This window comes from Enhydra lutris, unplaced genomic scaffold, assembly GCF_002288905.1.
Source record: "Enhydra lutris kenyoni isolate GAN:26980312 unplaced genomic scaffold, ASM228890v2 scaffoldscaffold1, whole genome shotgun sequence".
Lineage (NCBI taxonomy): Eukaryota > Metazoa > Chordata > Mammalia > Carnivora > Mustelidae > Enhydra > Enhydra lutris.
In genome coordinates this window covers 3806462-3826865 of record NW_019154085.1, presented here as the reverse complement: position 1 = coordinate 3826865, position 20404 = coordinate 3806462, and the positions used below count along the sequence as shown (strand labels likewise).

Below are 20404 nucleotides of genomic sequence, written 5' to 3'. Positions count from 1 at the left end.
AGTGAAAATAAGTAAGGTCCTGGGGCCAGCTAATCCATAGGGTACACCCAAGGCTCTTGTCTCAGGGTCCAGGCCATGATAGAGAATTCCTCTTCAATAGCTAATGTCATGGATTTATTAGTCTTCCACAAAAGGAAATCAAAGACCAACTGGCCTCAATCTTCAGTGAATGAGAGTACCTGAACTATTTATTTAAAAATCCACAGGCAACTTTTTTTTTTTTCCAAATTTTCTTTCTGTATGAAGAATTGTGTATATTGCAAACACCAGAAGCCTCCTCCTAACCAAGTAGCTCAGTATGCCTTCTTGTGGCCATGTAGCTGTCACAGTAGGGGGTCTTACACCATTTAATAAGATGTAAGAAATCACCTTATTCCATTTCCTTATTTGGTGAGAATTAAGACAGATATCTTTTTTGCTTGTAATGGCTTATTTGTGGTTTTCTCCAAAGAGAGATGACAGGCTCACACCTTTGATGGCCTGGGCTGCTTTAATTTGTGAAGTGGAGAACCCCTCAGCCTCCTTCCCCTCTCTCATGTCTCCCACTTGGCTTTTGATCTATATCGGCCTCCGTCAGCCCATGTCCTGTTTGGAGAAAGGCTGAGGCAAATGCCCAAATAATATCCAAAATAAGCTTGGACAGTCAAGTGTCAGTGAAATAGATCACCTAGGGGTGATCTTGGTCTTGGTTTGAAGCTTGAGAAAGCTCCGAAGGACCTGTGGGAGAGAAGCCTGCTGAGGAAGGAGGCGGCGGCCCTGGGAGAGGATACTGCATAGACAGGGACCAAATGAAGGCTTCTCCAGAAAGTACAATTAATTAGCATCAGTGTGTCTCAGAGTACCAACCATATACATAGTCTTTCTCTTCTGGGTGTTAGCTCTTTGAGAGGATATACAAGAGCCATCTTGGTTAGCCAGTCTAAGAAAAGCTTCAGAGTCCATTTCTGTGTGCTGAAAAAAGCTTATTTTTATTTGGTTAGGTCCTAATGCTGGCCCTGATGGTCTCATTCCATGGACAAGGTTCTGTAAGGTGGGTACTGTTTGGGTTTTCTACGCTCTGAGTTCTTGCTCTCTGTTGAGGTTCTCCTGTTATTTTGCTGTGGTAGTTACTTATCTTTGTGCTTATTTTGGCATGTTTGCCCCTGGCCCGTGGAAACCCGGGGGCAGGTTGTTTACTTTCCTTCAGTGCAGAAGGTCAGTCTCCAAGTGTGGGTCTGACAGGAAGCTCCTGCGTGTGTGATAACATTCTTTCTATCTGAAGTGAGCCTTCCGTTTACCCACAGCGGTCCCTTGCCTGGCAGCATTTAGCCCCGCCCATGAGAAGTGCGTGGTCTGGGCCGGCTTGGACGCTGATGAGTTTCCCCAAGCCTGCTCCAGCGGAGGGACCAGTTGGAGGGAATAATAAGACCCCTCTGGAGTGGCCAGACAGTGCTGACAAGCTCACGCTACTGGATTTTACTAGCAGGAGGGCAGCTTCTGTTCTGTGATTCACTGTGGAGGTCGTTCCCTGGCTGGTTCACTACAGTTTAGAGAGGGAAGCAGAGCCTGGCCTGGGACAGAGCGAGCGAGCACGGTGTCTGTGTAAGGGGAGGGGCGGCTCAGTGGGGGTAGTGTTAGTTTTGGCAGCTGGTCACGCTTTGCGAATTAAAATCTGATGGTGGGAAGAGGCATGGTAAGTCACTATTTTGAATTTCTTTGTTCCTAATGTGTGCATTTGTACACTTGCAGGAAAACATAAATGATAAAAATTTTCCCTTCTGGCTTTGGATTGAAAGCATCCTTGAACTCATTAAAAAACACCTGCTCTCTCTCTGGAATGATGGGTAAGGGCCATCGATCAATTTATTTTTTAAACGTAATTTTAGCACAGGCTCCCTTACTGCAAGTCCGAGACCCACCTGACCTGGACAGGCCTCACAATTCGACAAGACTTGCGAGCGTCTCACAGGAATGGATGCTTCCGGGCTGTCCTGTCGGGGCTGCATGATAGTGGAACCTCATCAGATTAAACTTACACTTTCATAATCTACAGATAGGTATTTTCAACACTTAAACGGGATTTTTTGAGTGCCATTCGTGCATTCACTCATTGAACAAAAACTTCTTAAGCACTGATTTACTGTATTGCCACTAGGAAGGAAGAAAACCCTTTTTACCTCAGTCAATGGTTTTTACCTGACTTACTGCCAGGGTCAGTAGCTGTTTCAGCAAAGGCTTCAACTTACCAGAAGTGGTAGAACATGGAAGGACCTCGTCCGAGCCTTCGTCTCCCGTACGAAACATGCAGGAACTCGGACATTTTCACGGCCTTTAAAACTCACGGGAAACAAAGGGTCCTCAGGTAGACACGCCGGGCCCCTACGCAGCCAGTGCGTGCGGACGGGCCGCAGCACCCCGGGCCGGTGCGGAGGCCGGGCTCGGACTTCTGCAGGCACAGGCAGGGGCCAAGCGCTACCGGGAGTGGCGAAGCGGGCGATTTCCCGCACCTCGGTCGGGCTCCACGTTGCCACCCGGTTCTTCTTTCGGGTCTCCGCCACCGACCTGGTTTCCAAGCCGACGCTCAGCGCACCTGTGTCTCTGTCCCCACGCAGGTGTATCGTGGGCTTCATCAGCAAGGAGCGGGAGCGCGCGCTGCTGAAGGACCAGCAGCCCGGGACGTTCCTGCTGCGCTTCAGCGAGAGCTGCCGCGAAGGCGCCATCACGTTCACGTGGGTGGAGCGCCCCCAGAACGGAGGAGGTGAGCCTGCTGAGCCTGCGCGCATGCGTACCCCGCGGGCCCCCCTTCCCCTTCGGGTCCCCCGCGCAGCCGCGGTGCGGCCACACCCCGATGGCTGCCAAACCCACCCCCTGAGCGTCGCCAAGAGGGTGTGATACGTCGCTAGGAATATTCGTGGGTCACTGCCCGGGCGGAAGTGACGGGTGAGAAACAGACGAGGCCGAGTGCTGCTCTTTCTGTCCCGCCTGCTACCCGTAGGGCGAGGACGTGCGTCCGCGTGGCTGCCTTGCCGTTCGGGGAGGACACCCACTTTGTGGAGGCCTGTGCCCCCAGGGCCACGCGGGGAGGCCCCCTGGAGGTGCACAGCCCCCAGCAGGCTCCAGGTCAGGGGTCCTGCGCGCCCCGCACTGCCCTTGGCCCCCGCCCCGGCCCTGCGTGCAAACCAAGCAGGGCAAGTCGGCTTTGTTGTCGCGGGGGTTTGCGCTTCCTCAGATGAGTTTGCGGCGGAAAGACGCCCAGCACCGCCGCACCCTGCACCAGGGTCCGGGGAGAAGGCTGAGCCTCGGAGAGGAGACGGTAGACACGGTCCTTTCCGCATTTACTCTCAGTTTGCGCTCTGGGGGGGGCTGAGGGAACCCAGTGACTTTCCTGCCTTCAGGGGACAGTTGCGAAAATGGGGCATACTTCAGTTCTATTTTTTTTTAATTTTTTTTTTTTTACTTAAAGATTTTATTTATTTATTTGACAGAGATCACAAGTAGGCAGAGAGGCAGGCAGGGGGGGGGGAAGCAGGCTCCCCGCTGAGCAGAGAGCCCTATGGCGGGCTCGATCCCAGGACACTGAGATCATGACCTGAGTCAAAGGCAGAGGCTTAACCCACGGAGCCACCCAGGCGCCCCTATTTTTATTTTTCTCCTAATGAAAATTGAGGAAGGCTGGGATTAGGGTCGAGGGTAGGCAGTAGATGTTAGAAGCGGCCTTGTCCATCTTCTCCAGTAGTGCCTTTTCCAAGCTAAGTGAGCGTCGGAGCTGGCCAAGCCGGAGGCAGAGCTGAGGTCCTTGGCATCCAGAAAGCTTAGGCGGGGCAACACCAGCTCCAGACCTCTGGCACGCTGGCAGCCTGCATATTAGGGCAGAGTCCCCGCAGCACCCAAACGGCAGCCTCCGGAATATGTGCACCCAAAAGTGAGCTTCTGGGTCAGTCAGGAGGCGGCATTCAGTTGACGTCTGGGAGAAAGACCACGAGTAAATTAAAGGGGTTTATTGCGTTAAGGATTAGAAGAAAAAGTAGCAAGTAGGATCCTTTTTTGTTTAAAAAATTGGTTTCTGGGTATTGCATTAATTATTTTAGTAAAAAATTACAATCTTCAGTCTGAAAAGAAAAGCAACTGGAGAGTTGATTATTAACTTAATCCGTGGCTGGCTTGAGCCAAGAAGATCCAGTTAGTATTTCTCTAGCTGCCCACAGGAGGGGACATCATTGAAGATGCAGGCTACTGAAGATGTTTAATAAACCTCTTATTGCCAGGTTTACCAATCTCAGTGAATAATGACAAGGGCAGTGTTGTTGTATTGTTCTCAGAAAGGATTCTGATTTATTCAGAAATGAAGCAACATGCTGTATTATAAGTCCTATATCGTGATTAGTTCTTACCAGGTTTGCTCAAATCCATGAACTCTGCAATGTTTTGCTTTTCTTCTCTGTTGTTTTGGGATTAGTCCATGGGACTTACTTGGATCTTCTTTTTTAGAACCTCACTTCCATGCCGTTGAGCCCTACACGAAGAAAGAACTTTCTGCTGTTACTTTCCCTGATATTATTCGCAATTACAAAGTTATGGCTGCTGAAAATATTCCAGAGAATCCCCTGAAGTATCTGTATCCGAATATTGATAAAGACCATGCCTTTGGGAAATACTACTCCAGGCCAAAGGAAGGTAGGTGGGGAGTGAATGGTCACCACCCTTATGAGTAATAGCACAATTCGCTCATTCCTGGTATGAGGAGGTTCTCACTTCCTCACTGTCCACAGGTTTGCTGGAGCCGGGGTTTAATAGCACACACCGCCCTTGGCTTCCTGGAAGTGCATGGCGCCTGCACAAGCTTCACCCTTGCTATGGCATTAACTCCCCACTTTCTTTTGAATCGCTGTAAACAGGCTTTCTAAAGATGGTATAAACCAGCATAGCTGAAATATAACATGTTATTTGGCCTGATACAGACAGTAAGAAATGAACAAAGAATTTGGTGTTTTAGGAGAAATCCATTTCTGGTCTTGTGTATTTATTACGTTATTTTTCCACATGCAGAGTGGTAAAAGGTGGGAACACCATGGCCAACTGATTTATACCAGCCTGTTCCTGTTAAAATTGGGAAAACTAAGGCCCAGGAGAAACAAAACTGTTCATTTAGGGTGATCTGATTGGTTTATGAGATCATATTATTCCCTAGTGATTGTTGTTAAGAGCAGACCTGAGCTTAGAGCAGGTCTCCTGCTTCTTCATCTTTACCAGATGCATTTGAGAACTTTCATATTAGGTGCTCTGGTTTGGAACATGCCAACAGAGTTTTTTATGTTCCAGAGCCAGAAATCTCCATATCCACAGAGTTGCTTTGGGAAGAAGATGCCGCTAGCTTTACCCTGCCAGCCGTGTATATCGTACCAGCCAGGCTAGGACCACTAACCCAGATACAGCTTTGCACATTCTGTGCTCCAGCTTCTGTGGGATTTCAAGCCTGGGAAGGAGAGAGCCTGTGGCTTGACTTCTGTCCTGAGCTCCTCGCCTTTCCCTCTAGGTTGCTTCCGCATTCCCACCAGAATTTGAGGGGATCCAGGCAGGGAAGTCACAGCCCCATAACGCTGCAGGACCCTAACCTGACTGTTAGGGCAAACAGTAAAATTCTGATCAAAGAGAACATTGATCGTCTGTCCTTGGGTAAATCCTGCTAACAGAAAGTTGTACCTGATGTGTTTGCTTCTAGCCCCAGAACCAATGGAACTCGATGGCCCTAAAGGAACTGGATACATCAAGACAGAGTTGATTTCTGTGTCTGAAGTGTAAGTGAACACAGAAGAGAGCCATGTTTAAAAACCACAGGCCAGCCCCGCTCCTGCTTTCTCATTGTAATTGCTGCTGCCGCCACCAAAGTTGGACTTGTTGGAAAGATCCTAACTAGAGATCCTGGTGCCACTGCCTATCAGAATTTTACTGCCTTTATAAAAACAAACAAACAGAAAAACCCCCCAAACCCTAAACACCACCATCACCACCCAAGGTTGTATTTAAGTACCCCCCCGACTGATATTTTGAAAAAGTATAAATAAAATGAACAAAAATGGATCACAGTGAGAAAGTAGTTCTTTTCAATCGAGGAAAGGCCAAAGTGGTGATTGAGATACATTTTTTTCGCTTGCTTTTATTTTGTTGTTTCATTTTATAAAAGGTAGAAAAAAATTTGGAAAAGTCATTGTCAGTTATTTGGCCCGCAGCACTGTCTTGGGGTGAATGGATGTAGCCTTCATGTAAAAACACTCTGGAGCAGCTTTATCTGCATACAAACCTCAAGGTAGGGATGAGGGACTCCCCAGACACTCCTCTGGAGCTTGGAAGCTTGGAGCTTCTCAGCCCCGAGGCATCGGCCTCGCAGGGTGACGCGCTGTCCGCGCTCGCCCGCACCTTTAACCAGGCAGGAGCGGCGCAGGTCCCAAGTCTGGCTACTTCTCACTCACGTCTCTAGAGTCCTGGACGTTTCCCAAGGGGCTGGGCTGGGGACAAGAACCTTCTGCAAACTGTACTTTTCCAAGTGTCGTGCACGAGCAGATGCCCTGAGCCAAAGTAAAGATCTCCAGTGACAATTCCGTCACAGGCTGAAGACGAAATGTCCAAGCTGGCACCACCATGTTCACGGTCTCTGTTAACATTTCCTTTTCCTCTCTCCCCATTCTAGTCACCCCTCTCGACTTCAGACCACAGACAACCTGCTCCCCATGTCTCCCGAGGAGTTTGACGAGGTGTCACGGATAGTGGGTTCTGTCGAGTTCGACAGTATGGTGAGTACCCGGTGGCGACGGTGTCGGCTCTTGCCGAGCAGGTGTCTCGGGCCGGGAGGGCACCCGCAGCTGCTCAGCTCGGCTGCGGGGTATGCGCCGCAGCCTCCGGCAGAGCCGTCAATGGTGCGTTTTAGACCAGCTCTGCCCAGTCAGAGCCTGCTGTACAGCAAGCTTCCCCAGCACCAGGATGCTTTATCCCTGCACTCGGCACTTTCCAGAAACTAAATGACATTTCAGGTATTGCAGAGTTTCACCTCTGCCCTTTGAAGTTGTTCTTGCCGAAATTTCATATGTTAAGGAACTACCGTTCCTCTGATAAGAAAATGTTTTCCTTCGGCCTGTTATTTCAGCACTGTGTCTGGACGCGGGAGTGTTATTTTTAGGGAGAGCGAGGACTGATGCTTGGCAGTTAGCAGTCCCCCGAGGCTTTACCAGTGACGGGATTCGCTCCACCTGCTTCGTATTTGAGGCCCAATCTGTGCCGCTCGCAGCTGCGGTGGTTGGGCGCTTGTCAAGAGTAGCAGGTTCTAGGAGTGGAAGAGTTATGAGTGTCACAGCCAGAACAGGAACAGGGTTGTCTATAAAAGAAAGAATCTATTGCCTTTGAGAGAACGTTTTTCAGTAAATCAAATAGTATTGTTGGCCTGTCGGGCCGAAATCCTTCCCCCTGAAGACATTTTTGGTTGGCTGGAATTTTGCTGACACTGTTTAATTTGGAGAGTTTTTCCATGGGAAGCTGTTCCAGTTTATTTGTTAAAATGTGTTTACTCCTTTAAAAAAGTCTTGCCTGAGTTATTACCATCCTTTCTTCATCAGTTTCTTGTAACTAGTACCTGGCACAGACCGTGTGCTCAGGGGGCGAGGCGGGAGGGCAGGGAAGGGAGAGGGGGAGAGGGGTGCCACCCTTCACACACCTGGGGTCACATAGCCGTGAGTGCATGTGACATCAGTAACATCTGTTGAGAGTCAAGTTTCCAGTATGTAACTTTTCTCTTGGTCCCTTTTTCTCACCTGAAGAAGCCCAGGCTGAGACTTTTAGAGATCTTGATTTCTTACACCTTCCTGATTGTTGAAAATGAAAAAAGTCACTTCTGTTCCTGTTGGCACGTGTAAAATGAACCTTTTTTATGGGCAAGGACTCCTCTCCTGTTGGAATGTAGCCCCCAAGGCTACTATAAAGTACTTTATAAGCCCAGCACAAAAACGGAACAAATGCAAAGCCCTCTTCCGGGAGTGTAAGATCTGTTGACAGAACCACAAAATGGCTGACCTTCTTTCGTGCCTTCTTTGTTGTTCCTGAGCAAGGTATATTATCATCACAGTCAGCCCCAGCGCCGTTGGTAGGTGAGATGTTCTGTGTACCGGGCACCCCACCAGGAGTGACTTCATCAGTCTTCACCACTACCTTCTGAGTTAGCTATTACTGTTCTCAGTTTTACAGTGTGGGAAAGGAGCCCCCCCATCCCAAGCTGTCCAACTTGACTAAGTGCTGGAGGGAGCATGGGAATCCAGCCGGTGGGTCTCTAGCGTGCAGGCCGTCCCCTCGCCTGGAACGCCTCCCAGAACAGCAAGAGCTTCCTTTCCTTCCAAACATCACCACAGAGAAACTGTTTGCACAGGACTCCCTAGGTCTCGTTCCAGTTTATCAGGACAAAGGCAGCGTGGCCTTCGGGTGGGAAGCCTGTGTTTGGGATTCGGAAGTCAGAGTTCCAACTCTGTCATCACCATTATTCCCCTTGACCTTAAGAAAATAAGATGGATTAGTTGTGTCCATCTGTGCAAGCGTGTGACTGACTTTCTCTGTGCTCTTAGAATGATACTGGGAGAGGGATTTAAATTCTCTAAATGAATGCCAGGAAATGGACACCCCCCCCCACAGCCATTCCATCCAGATGATTTCATTCATTTCATTTGTAGGGCAAAAGAAGTCTGTTTTGCACACCCACACCCACACACACATCTCTCTCCAGGTTCAACCTTTCGAAGACAGAGCTAGGAGAGGTGATAATATGGACAAGGCACTGACTGGACAAAATAAAAGTTGGATTAGTCCCCAAACTGGGTGGACTCTACTTTATCTCATATGATCTGTCCTTGACCTTGGCCATGACTTCTGTCAGCATCTGCTTTCTGCTCCTGGCGGGAGACCATATGCTGTGAAACAGAGCGGCCTCTCCCGGGGCCTGCTGTTTCAGCCTCGTCTGCAGGTTGCCACTCTGGACTAGGGTCAGGACCAGGAGGGACTGCGGGCCCCTGAGGAAACTGTCCGAGAGAGACAGAGCACCAGTGTTTTCTTCAGGATGACTTGAGTATTTGTTTAGTCTGGATTTCCTGTACAACAAACTTCTTCCTCGGGGACTATGTGAGAACCAGTGTACTCTCCTGCCGGCCTTTGGCAAAGCTGATAATAACAACAGGAACATTTATTGACCATCTCTCATTCCGTCTGCTGCACTAGGCACTGCACACCGTCTCTCATTTAATCCTTCCATCACGTCCTTCTGCCAGGTCCTCTTAGCCTGCTTTGGAAGGACAAGACTTTGAGATTTAGAGAGGCTGGGTGATAAGCCACAGTCACACATGCTAGTAAGAGACGGTGACAGGATATGGATCCAGGCTTTCTCTCCTTCTGTCTCTCTCTTTTTCCCTCTCTCCAAAAGTCCACTCTCTCAACTACGCATTTCAGCCACATACTGAAACGTAGGGGCCAAACCTTCACTGCACTTTCAATCCAAAATAATGTTCGTAAGAGCCCACTGGGTCCTACCCATCATTGAGCACTTAGGATTAAAAATAATGGACTCATTGTAGAAACAACTATAAATCATTACACATTCTGACTTGATTGTTTGGGTCACTCTGTGGCTTCCTAAATAGGTACTAGAGGAATTCTCCAAAACCTTAAAGGGCAGTTCCCAAGAGGCTTACAGTCTAGTCCTGTGTTTCTCTTGGTATTCTGGGAGCCTAGTAATTTTCTGTTTCAGAGGGCTGTTCTCTGCCTTGTGGAGTACTTAGCAGCACCCCCGGCCTCTGCCCCTAGAGGCCACTAGCACCCCCAGACCCAAACCCAGTCACGATGATCAACCACGTCTCTAGACATTGCCGGAGGGCAGACCCAGGCGGGTGAAGAGCCCCTGGCCTGTGGGGAGAGCAGCAGGGATGGGGGGCGGGGGTGTGAAGCTAGGAAGTCAGGGGCAGGCTGGGATTCCTTGGATGCGCAATTTACTGCCCACAAGGTGCGCTGCTCCGGGCATCTGGGCAAGAGGCTCTCGGGGGGGGGGGGGGGGGGGCAGGGCTGCCTCCAAATTCTGTGTCTCTAGTCTGTACCTGAAAGGCATTCATTTATTATTCCCACTGCGTGGCCTTTAAGGAAAAGTCATCATCTCACCCGTGCCGTCCTCCCTCGGGCGCACAGCTCAGCATTGCCTCGCTCTTGCTTTGTGAGAGAAGATTTGCCACGTTGCTCTGCCCCCAGACTTGCATAACAGCAGAATGCTTTATGCAGCCTGCGCGACTGCACAGAACTAAGCCGGCGGGCTGCAGAGGAATAATCCATCTGCTTAGATGATATAAAAGGTCTCGATTAGTCCAGGAAAAAGGATAAATAGCACATGTGAAGGCCCTCCGATGTCATAGTGGTTATTTGCTGTGGAAGTGTCTTCCTACTACCCCATTGTAGAACCGACGAGCCGTGTCAAATGTGTGGGTCTGCATTTCCTAAGAGCTGTGTAATAAACTTAACCACATTTTATCTTTTACAGATGAATGCAGTATAGAGCATGAACTTTTCTCATCTTCTCTGGCGACATTTTTCCTTCCCATCTGTGATTCCCTCCTGCTGCTCTGTTCTTCACATCCTATGTTTCTAGGGAAATGAAACAAAGACGAACAAATTTGCTGCAACCTGTTGATAGCAAGTGGATTTTCCCCCAATTCAGAAACATCTGTTACTCTGAAGGGCTTCATGCATCTAATGAAAGGTAAAATTGAAAGGCCCTCTCTGTAGTGTGGGTTTTACAAAGAAAAATATCCAGGTACACTGAAAACGTCAGGGCTAGAATGGGAATCCTTTAGGAAAGGCGAGAAGTTGAGCAGCATGTAAAATGCTGTGCACAAAGTCCGTGCCTGGCTGCTGTTACAGGCTGTTGGATAGATCACACGGTTACTTAGGGAACTTCTTGATGTAGGATTGGCAAATTTCTATTCTAGAGAATTTTTACTTGTTCCCTCTGCTGCAGATATGGCTGGAGGTTTTCCGTCGGGTTACCTATGAAATCGTTCAGAGCTAAGTCACACAGAATTACATCAACTGTTTATCAAAGTAGCCATCCTGTATCTGCGCAGGGGGTAAAAGTTGGGTTCTTTATTTTATTATGTTTTCCACACTGGCCGTTTAAAGCTAAAAGCAAATTCTCTCTCTTGGGAGACTTAGCTTTTCCGTCTGTTATGGCTATATGATACTGGCTAGTATCAGTAGAAGGAAATACGTTTTCCGGACTCTCGAGTAGTTTTTTTTTTTTCTGTCTTAAGCCTTAATGTCCAAAGCTGAATATATCCTGCCTTCTTCGCAGTCACTAGTATATGAAATTATCTTCACATTTCTGTCATGGGAGCCAGGCTATTAACAACCACTCTCTTGAGACAAAAATCCTGTTACTCTTCAAAAAGTTGAAGTTAATCATAGATTTAGACCAACTCAGAAATTTAGTTCATGTTTCTTAAATGGGTTAATGTGTCTTTATTGTTATTAGCTGGTATTTAGTCTTAGTCATGAAATTTTCAAATTGAGAGAAGAGTGACTGACAAGTAATTAACTGGAGATCGTATGAGAATCAAACAATTTGAGAACTCGTCCTATGTAACTGCATTGAGAAGTGCATGTTTTTCAGTGATGATGTGTGTCTCTGAAAAATACATTTGCAAATGGTTCCATCATCTCTCCTGTGCTTTTTCTAGACTGCTTTCTGATGTTCCATGAAGTGCATTCTGTTACTCACCGTCTTCCCTCACTAGCACTGACACCACGCACATGGCTTGGTGGGGCGGGTTTGGCACGTTCTTCCTCAGAACCCGTTTGCAGACAGGCGGCTGTCTCTATATCTACGCCTTCATTTCCCACCGTCACCACCACAGTTAGATTAGTACGTAGATGCCATATTTTTCTGGTGGGAATAAACTTTTCTCAAAGTCTATTTTAAAATTTAAACTATCTGTATCGCCTTAAATACACTGTGCACGTGGTACTCCCCTCCTCTCAGTTTTTACGTAAGACCGTGTGAACCTGACTGGCTTTGTGTTGACTTTTTTTTTTTTTTTTTAAGATTTTATTTATTTATTTGACAAACAGAGATCACAAGTAAGCAGGGAGGCAGGCAGAGACCCAGAGGGAAACAGGCTCCCTGCCGAGCAGAGAGCCCAATGACGGGCTCAATCCCAGGACCCTGAGATTATGACCTGAGCCAAAGGCAGCGGCTTAACTGGCTGAGCCACCCAGGCGCCCCTGTATTGCCCTTTTAGATTGAAGGGAGGAAGGAACAAAGAACAGGACGTTAAAAAAAATATTGTTTCTAATTGTCAGCATTTTAACTGTTTAGGTGTGTTTGGCCCTTTGAGAACAACCTGGCATGGTTTCATTTGACCGTGCCGGCCAAGGGATTTTGGTTACTTATGAGAAGTATTGAAACTCTAATGTTAGTGTCTTACAAACAAATTTGGCATAAAGATTTTAAAAGTTACTGGCATTTATGTGTAGGTTTGATGCTTTTCCCATTTTCTTCTTACTTACGATCAAACATACAAACGCGTGAGTCCGGATTTTTGAGTAAGGCTGGCAACACCATGTTTCCGAGCACCGGCCCTTCTTAGTCTGCTTGCGGCCCCGACTGCTCTGGCGGATGGGTCAGTGGGAGCGAGCGGGCAGGAAGCAGTTCTGGAATGAGCTGCAGGAGTGCCATGAAAAGCAAACACACACACAAAGTGCTTTGGTCTCGATGACCACAGCTGCCTCCAAATGTGCAAATAATTTGGCAGTTAGTTTGAAATACGTTTTGGTGCTGCTAATAGCAGTTTCTAACTTAAAACACATGGAACTGGGACTCTTGTCTTGGCTCCAAAGCTGCATCTCAGACCCACATCCCAAGATCAGAGGGGCTCTTCTTGAGGAGACACTGTGCCCACGCCCAAAGGGGCCATTTTTCTCCAAAGATGTTTTAAGCTAGAAAGCCATGGCCTTCTCAGTAAAAGGCACCCTGAGCTGGGAGGGAAAAAAAAAATCACGTAATGAAAGACAGAATCACTACTTAAACATAAATCTGGCAGCCTTGACCTAACTATTGTTTGAAGAGTCATCAGGGAATAGTGGTGTAGGCTTGAATGCTGGCATCATAACAGATAGGACCTTTCTCATCTCTGCATCTGCAGTCTTCACATCTCAGAAATACAGTTTCTTTATAATAAACATGGAGAACCGTATTTCTCCGGTAGATAAGGGCCTGCCTAGTCCTAAGCGTGTATTCATATATAATTGATCATTATCATGAGTCACCATGTAGATCCTGGCTTAGGGATGTTTATGAGTTGTTGTTGTTTTTTTTTATATTTTATTTATTTATTTGACAGATATCACAAGTAGGCAGAGAGGCAGACAGAGAGAGAGAGAGAGAGAGAGAGAGAAGCAGGCTCTTGGCAGAGCAGAGAGCCCTATGTGGGACTCGATCCCAGGACCCTGAGATCATGACCTGAGCCGAAGGCAGCGGCTTAACCCACTGAGCCACCCAGGCGCCCCGGATGTTTATGAGTTTTAAGAGTGCTTCTGGTGTGGTTTTATAGAGGGTTTGATAAGCACAGAGTTTTTATACACCACCTGAGAAAAATTTCTCCTTATCAAATAGGAAGGAGATTCCTGAGATGGCAATAAATGATTGAGCTATTTATTCAGCATTAAATGACCAAAATCTACTTAGTGCCTGTAAGCTAAAATGGAATATTAAGTCAATAAACAGAGCACTCCTTTCACCTCTGACTGTCCCGGGGAAAAAACTAGAAATTGTTTTGAAAACTGTGGTACCTACTGTTTGGACCGGGATGCTGTTGCCAGAGCAATGGGTATTTTGCCTGAGTGGCTTCTTTTGGGTAGTTAAGACTCACTCACTGTACTACTGTACTAGTTCATCAAATATAACCGAGCACCTGCAGGCAGCCGGCACTATACTAGACGTTTGGGAAACATCAGTAAGCAAAAACAAAGAGCCCTGCTCTTTTGGAGCCCAAGACGTGAGATACTGGATCATAGGTTCTAACTGCCTTACTTGCGGAAACATAAGATTTTGTGAAACAGCCAAAAGCTACAGATAACTTAAATTGTTCTATAAAAATACCCACAATTCCAAGGAAATGGCATTTAAAACCGTCTTAAGAAGGCTAAAGATAATGTGGTTTTTAGAACCTTCTAATATGAATTTTATAGCTCTTAAAAGATACAATCATACCCTGCTTCCAAGTTTTGGCCGACCAACCTCAGGTTTATGTGTACGCTGTGCTGAGGAGTTAAACCTCTTACTTGGCCAACTGAAAAAAAGTACTACACTTAAGCATTTGTAAACATAGTGAATTTATATTGGGCATACAAATGTAGGGGTACCTCAGCGGTACCTTTGGCAGAAAGCTAGTCATCGGTTTTGCATTCTCATACCATGTGCAGTCTGTGTTTCCTGGGGCCCTCGCACCACTTCGGCGCCCTGCCGGCGGTGTGTTGGCAGCGTTCCCTGGCTTTCCGTACATGCATGAAGCGGTTCTTGTTACTGTGACTGCTTGTTGGACTCAATTCTAGTAGACTCTTTAAAAGACATGTGGAGAGGAGCACCTGGGTGGCTCCATCGATTAAGCGTCTGCCTTTGGCTTAGGTCATGATCCTGGGGTCCTGGGATCAAGCCCCGCACGGGACTGCCTGCTTGGTGGGGAGTCTGCTTCTTCCTCTCCCTCTGCCTGCCGCTCCCTCTGCTTGTGTGCGCTCTGTCTCTCTCAAATAAATCTTTAAAAACAAAACAAACAAAAAGACATGGAGAGGCAGCCAGGGGCAAGGCTGGAGCGCGTGGAGGCCTGGAGTTGGGTCCAGGCTCCAGAATAGAAATAAAATGCCCAGTCTTTGCCCCTTTGCAATAACTGACTTAATTTTCTATCCTTCCTGTCCCAAAACACACATACCTTCCCTGATCTTCTAGTAATCACATCCTTTCTTTATGTAACTATAAAGTACCCCTTCCCCCAAAAGCCCCCTTTTAAAGTCTGACCTAACACATTCGCCAGCTGCTTCCCTGTGCTGTCTGGCCTATGAGTCACGAATTTACTCATTTTACTATGAAAGGTAGGAAGTAAAATTAGAAAGATTACCCAGTCCTTAAAAACAGCCCCAGAAAAGTAATACGCTCCTGTTGTATCAAGGATAAGCATGATTTAACTTTTCTCTATTTGGTGTTACTCGTCTGTTTCCCCTGCGCTGCTGCGCCGCCTCTGTGCGCGGGTGTGCGCACGCGTGGCTCCTGGCGGCCACACGCGGCAAGGCTGAGCGCTGTAGCACTTAACGCTTGTCCAAAGTCCATAGTTTTCTGTCTGAAAAGTCCGAGTTTTCTGTCCATAGCGGGGACAGTGTGGTAGGATGTAGAGAAAGAAGAGGAGACTCGGAGTTCTGTATCACAGCCCCCTCCTGGGTCTCAGCTTCATCTGTGAGAGTGGGATTAGATGAGAGATGTCTGATGTCTCTTTCCGTCCTAAAATGTCGGTGACGCAGATGGTTCACACCTGACGACTGCAGAGCACTTTGTGACAGCTCTGGTAGTTGAAAATGGCAGCCGTGTATTCTCATACTGTCTCTACGGTAAACCACACACTACCCCTAACCCAGCAGACAGGGTTTCTGGCCTTGGGAGCGAATGCCATCCCATAGACCCAAGAACCAGGAAGGTACTGCCGTTTGCCGGCTTGTCCTGCTCAGACCCTAGTGTGGCTGCACTGGATACAGCTCCCTAGACAGAGGACAAGGCTCTGTGAAAACCACCTCTCCCCTCACTAGCAGAGGTCAGAAGCCCTCCTAGTGAAGGACATGTCTAATGACTGAATTCTACAGATACTTAAGAGTGCGTCCTAACTGCAGAACGATCGCGTTAGCTTCTAGAGTGCTGGAAACGTGCCTGTCCCTCCTCCCACCCTCAAGGATGAACTCCTTACAGGGTTGTCTTAATCATTGTGAGAACTCCCGCTGCCACCTTGCGTAGTTCCTGGCTCACAGTAGGCATTAGAAATTGATTTGAAGCAAATAGATACAGTCTGTATACTCAGCAGAGTTCCTAACCCAGTGATGTAAGAGAACCTTAGTGGTTTTAAAAAATTAATTTTTACAGGTATTTTTTTGATACATGTATTTATTATGCTGTAAAAAGCAACACTACCTGATTTCATTTAAAATAAATATTTCCCAATTTCAGAATACTTACAACTTATAGTTTTAAGATTAGATTCACTTTGGGAAGTTCTGGAAGCGAATACATTCATAGCTGTACAGTCCCCAGGAAGAATCTAAATCCAGCATCCGGTCATTCAACCCCCCAGACAGACAACAGCATCAAACAGTGGACTGCGAATCAGCTCTGCAGCTAACGGGCAGTGTGGGCCGGTAGTGGGATCCGGCACGTTACACCCCAAAATGAGATCATTAGAATTGAGACCACCAAAAACAACAGTGTAGACGGAGCTTTAAATAAACAGGACCCTAGAGGGCTCTCGTGGTACAGAAAAAGCACTGACGATCCTAAAGCCCAAACAAAAGGATCTTCGGAGCATACTGACCACAGCAGTTTCGAGCACAGTCCAGAGCACTGACGCCAAGTGTGCTTGTCACCAGCAGCCAGAGCGCGGCCCCTGGAGCCACACAACTGCGCGGGTAAATAAGGGCACATTGGGCTAAACCACAAAGATTTTACAAGGTACTTTTGACCTGAAAAATGATGAAAACTCTGTTCCCAAACAATAGCTAGAACCTCTTTTCATTAAAGCCTCAAAATTGTTGGTAACCTTTAAGCCACACAGCGGAATCGTCGTCGTGTTTCATTTTCATCCCACAAAGCAGGCGGCTGCTTAGCAGTCATTTCAGTAAAGAACATCCCACCCCGTTAACATCTGTGGGGACGATGCCGTCCCTCCGCAGCAGTCCGCCAGCACTCCCTGTCTGCACGGCGTGGCAGATGGGGGGGGACACAGTGGCCGGGCTGGATGCCCGCCCCCGCCTCCGCCTCCGCATTCCTGCAGGAGCAGCCAGGCGCGCGGCTTCGTGCCTGCTGCAGCTCGGGGGAGGGACCGTCCGCGGCTCCTCCGGGAGCTCCTGCTGTCTAGGTAACAGAAGGGCAGTGCCCGAAGCCTCTCACTTTGACTGGAAGCAAAAATGGAAGCATTTGGAGGGTGTTAGAGGGGAAAGGGCCCTTCGGCATGATAAAGGCTGGGAGCAGCAGGGTGTGCTGATAGAACGGGGAAAAGGAACTCGCTGGATTTGCTACAACAGCATCGGGGAGTGGAGGATTTTGTTCATTTCACTAAATAGGGCTTTGAAAAGGTCCACTTGTATGTGTATGTGCCTGTGTGTGTGCTTTATATCAGAAATCCCCATTAGCAGACCCCTTTACCTCCGAGGTATAGGATAAAGCACAGGTACGTGCCTCCCCAAGACAACAGTGGGTCTCCATTTAAAATGAGGCCTTTTCTTACTAGAGTCGGCCACCAATTATACAGTAATTATACAGCAGAGAATCAGGAGAAAACTGGAGTGATCTGGGGGGTCCCCCCAAAAGAACAAATATCTTGATGCCTTTAATTATGGGTTTAAAAATAAAGGATAACTGTAACAGTTCCCATACCATCATAACAACTTCGGTAGCTTAGAGAGTTGATCTGAATTTATCCTCATCTTTATCCTGGAAACTGAAACGTATCTTAAAGAGCTGTGGTAGCTCATCCCTTCCTTTTTTAGGTTGATGAATTTGACTAATTTGTACTTAGCTTAGTAATTTGTCTCTGGTTCATCACCTGTAGACAAATGGCATAATTGTAGCTCAGATGCCAGATAATGTGAGACCTTTTCTGACTTACGGTGGAAAACATGAAAACTGCATAGAGTGCCAGCACCCACATTCCCAGCTAAAGCAAAGAGGCAAATCGCTAAACATCTGGGAAGAGAGGCTAGACGAAGGGGGATATAGAAAAAGGAAATTTTTTCCAAAAGTATTATATAACTACATTCGCATAAATATTTTGGTCACCAAACATATCTTAAACAGATTCCCTGATAAAGTCTAATCAGAATTGGTCTGTGCTACAACACGTTAACTATTTTAATTTTTAAAGAGTCACGCCAGGAAGCTAGGGTGTTGGGAGACACTTAAAACACATAACCCTAAGTGCATATAGTTGTTCAGACACTCAAACTAAATCTACATTTGAAGTCCTGAAAAATCACACTCTTTTTGCTCCTAAAGGCAGCCTTGACCCATCCGGACAGACTGTACAACAGAACTTAATTTATAAATGCCTAAGTTCATCATACAAATTGAAAATTCACAGAACACACAAAAATCATGAAGACCACACAGTTAAGCTAGCATCGGTAACTACTTCTTTTACATCAAATTATACAATGCACGAGGTAAATATTGCTCACATTATGGAGGGAGATTGTTTTATTTCTATTTTTTCCCAAAGAGATCAGATTTGTCCTGTGTGTACAATGAAGAAAACTCCAGTAACACTGAAATGACAAATGTCGTAAAATATACATCACTACCAGATAGAAATACACATGTTCTTCATAATCATTTTCCACAATTAAATAGGTAAGTGATTTCTATTTGGGGCTTAAGACCGTTACAACAATCCATCAAGATTCTTATGGACCGTTTGGTTTTCTTTTCCGTTGTCGGACTCTCCTTGAGGCGTGTACTGGACCTGGTACTCCTGGAGGATTTTAAATACATCGTGGTGTCCGAAGTGCAGCGCTTCATCCATGGGTGTGTTATTCCACCTGCATAAGTAGCACAACACGGACGGGGCGTTAGATCGTCCCCACACAGAGATGAAAACCGTTCTGAGATGCTAAATCTAGCAGGCTTAAGGGCCATTCAGATTTCGCATTTTATCACTGTTTACACGGAAGGTACAGAAGGGGATTCATAATTCAAAAAGAGGTCTTACAGGCCACTTGAGATACAGGTAGGAAGGGAAAACAAGCAGTCGTTAGAAATGGATCTTGCAAAAAAAAAAAAATGGATCTTGCTCACATATCTAAGTGCGTATGGAGGGGAGGTTCTAGTGTGGACAGATACCATGGACTCCTCTGGGATTCCTGAATTTTAATTTCATGAAAAGCCCGCAGGATCGCTCCTTAAATAAAATATTCAAGGAAAAGTCAGGTATATAACACCCATCACCCTATCCTTTGATCAAAAATTTGTGTTCCTGTCAATTCAAAAATTCCAACCAATCTCAGAAGTCTGGGAATAACCGTGACCTCATTAAGGCCCAGACACACACCGGAGGAGCGGCCTCAGCCCCAGAGGGCTTGACACGGTCCTCATCTCTGGTAAGGATGGGAACCCAGGGACTCAAATGGACCACTGCACCCCCAGAACAATAGCAACGCTTTCCACGGTGTGTTTCTGGGGTGTGCTCCTCAGTGACGGGTGAAGACTGCAGCGACTAACCATCTCAACAGCCCTTGGAGAGAAGAGAGAATACCGTGAACTCAACGCAGGTAGAGGAGAGAGTGAGAATCGGTTCCCTAACACTCGACACAGCTACTGAGCCTCTCTCCCTCTCTCGCCACTGGACTTCTCCATGGCTGCCAGGCGCCCAGACTCCCACTTTTCAGTGTGCTACTCCCCCAGCCCTCTGGGTTTCCTTCTTGCCATTTCTTCTTTCCCGTTCTGCCTTCAACGGGAAACCTTTTACCTCCTTAATGGGATCACAGCAGGGAATTAAGGTTTTTTTGGAAAAGTCTCAGAAAATGTTTCTGGATAAAATTTGGTAATCTTCATTTTAAAAATCAGGTAAGTCATATTTTACATGCATCTTCGCGTTTCTCCAATAACAGCTCCTTTTCCACACTGGCCTTCATTAATTTGGGGAGTCGGTGGCCTTAAGCGGGGGCAGGGGGCTATTCAGGCATCTACAGCATATAAGGAACTTTCTGGAACAAGCGCGTGTTAACGGCAAGTTACCTTTCTGACAACTCTTCCTCCATGAAATAATACAAACCGTCCAAAGAATACATTCACTCCAGCCTACTTTACAGTGGAGGGAACACTGACTCTGTGAAATGGGGAAAGGAGTTGTCTCGGTTTAGCTTGTATTCTAGAGTAGCTGAATATCCAGTGACCAAATTACCTAGTTTACTCCTGCCTGTCAGGTGGGCGCATCTACTTCCACAATCCTAGAGGCCAATGTAGGGCAAAAACCAAAACATTTCAATCTTTAGATAAAAAGGATAAAATATAAAGCACAGTAACTGCTTCCAGTGTGTGAGTGTTTTAGCTGGCATTAGACGCATAGGGCACGAGGACGGGTGGGGGAAACACTCTCTCCTCGGTGTCTTCCTCTAG

The 20404-nt window shown here is 47.0% G+C and overlaps 2 protein-coding genes across 6 annotated transcripts in view; one reads left to right on the top strand and one right to left on the bottom strand.

Moving 5' to 3' along the window:
- Nucleotides 1–11702, top strand: part of LOC111144592 (signal transducer and activator of transcription 1) — a 38648-nt gene extending 26946 nt beyond the window's left edge. For 3 of the 5 annotated variants that reach the window (XM_022499210.1, XM_022499156.1, XM_022499073.1), the window contains 7 exons: nucleotides 981–1030; nucleotides 1729–1823; nucleotides 2592–2737; nucleotides 4468–4653; nucleotides 5699–5774; nucleotides 6665–6767; nucleotides 10529–11287. In XM_022499210.1, the coding sequence (XP_022354918.1) occupies nucleotides 981–1030; nucleotides 1729–1823; nucleotides 2592–2737; nucleotides 4468–4653; nucleotides 5699–5774; nucleotides 6665–6767; nucleotides 10529–10543 (671 nt within the window). In that variant the 3' untranslated portion in view covers nucleotides 10544–11287. The other 2 variants (XM_022499006.1, XM_022499293.1) reach the window with 2 other exon arrangements.
- Nucleotides 11703–14791: 3089 nt separating this feature from the next.
- The window catches only part of LOC111142001 (glutaminase), an 83778-nt gene continuing 78165 nt past the window's right edge, over nucleotides 14792–20404 (bottom strand). The window contains exon 18 of the mRNA XM_022494925.1: nucleotides 14792–18828. Within this exon, the coding sequence (XP_022350633.1) occupies nucleotides 18672–18828 (157 nt within the window). The 3' untranslated portion in view covers nucleotides 14792–18671. The remainder of the gene's footprint in view (nucleotides 18829–20404) is intronic.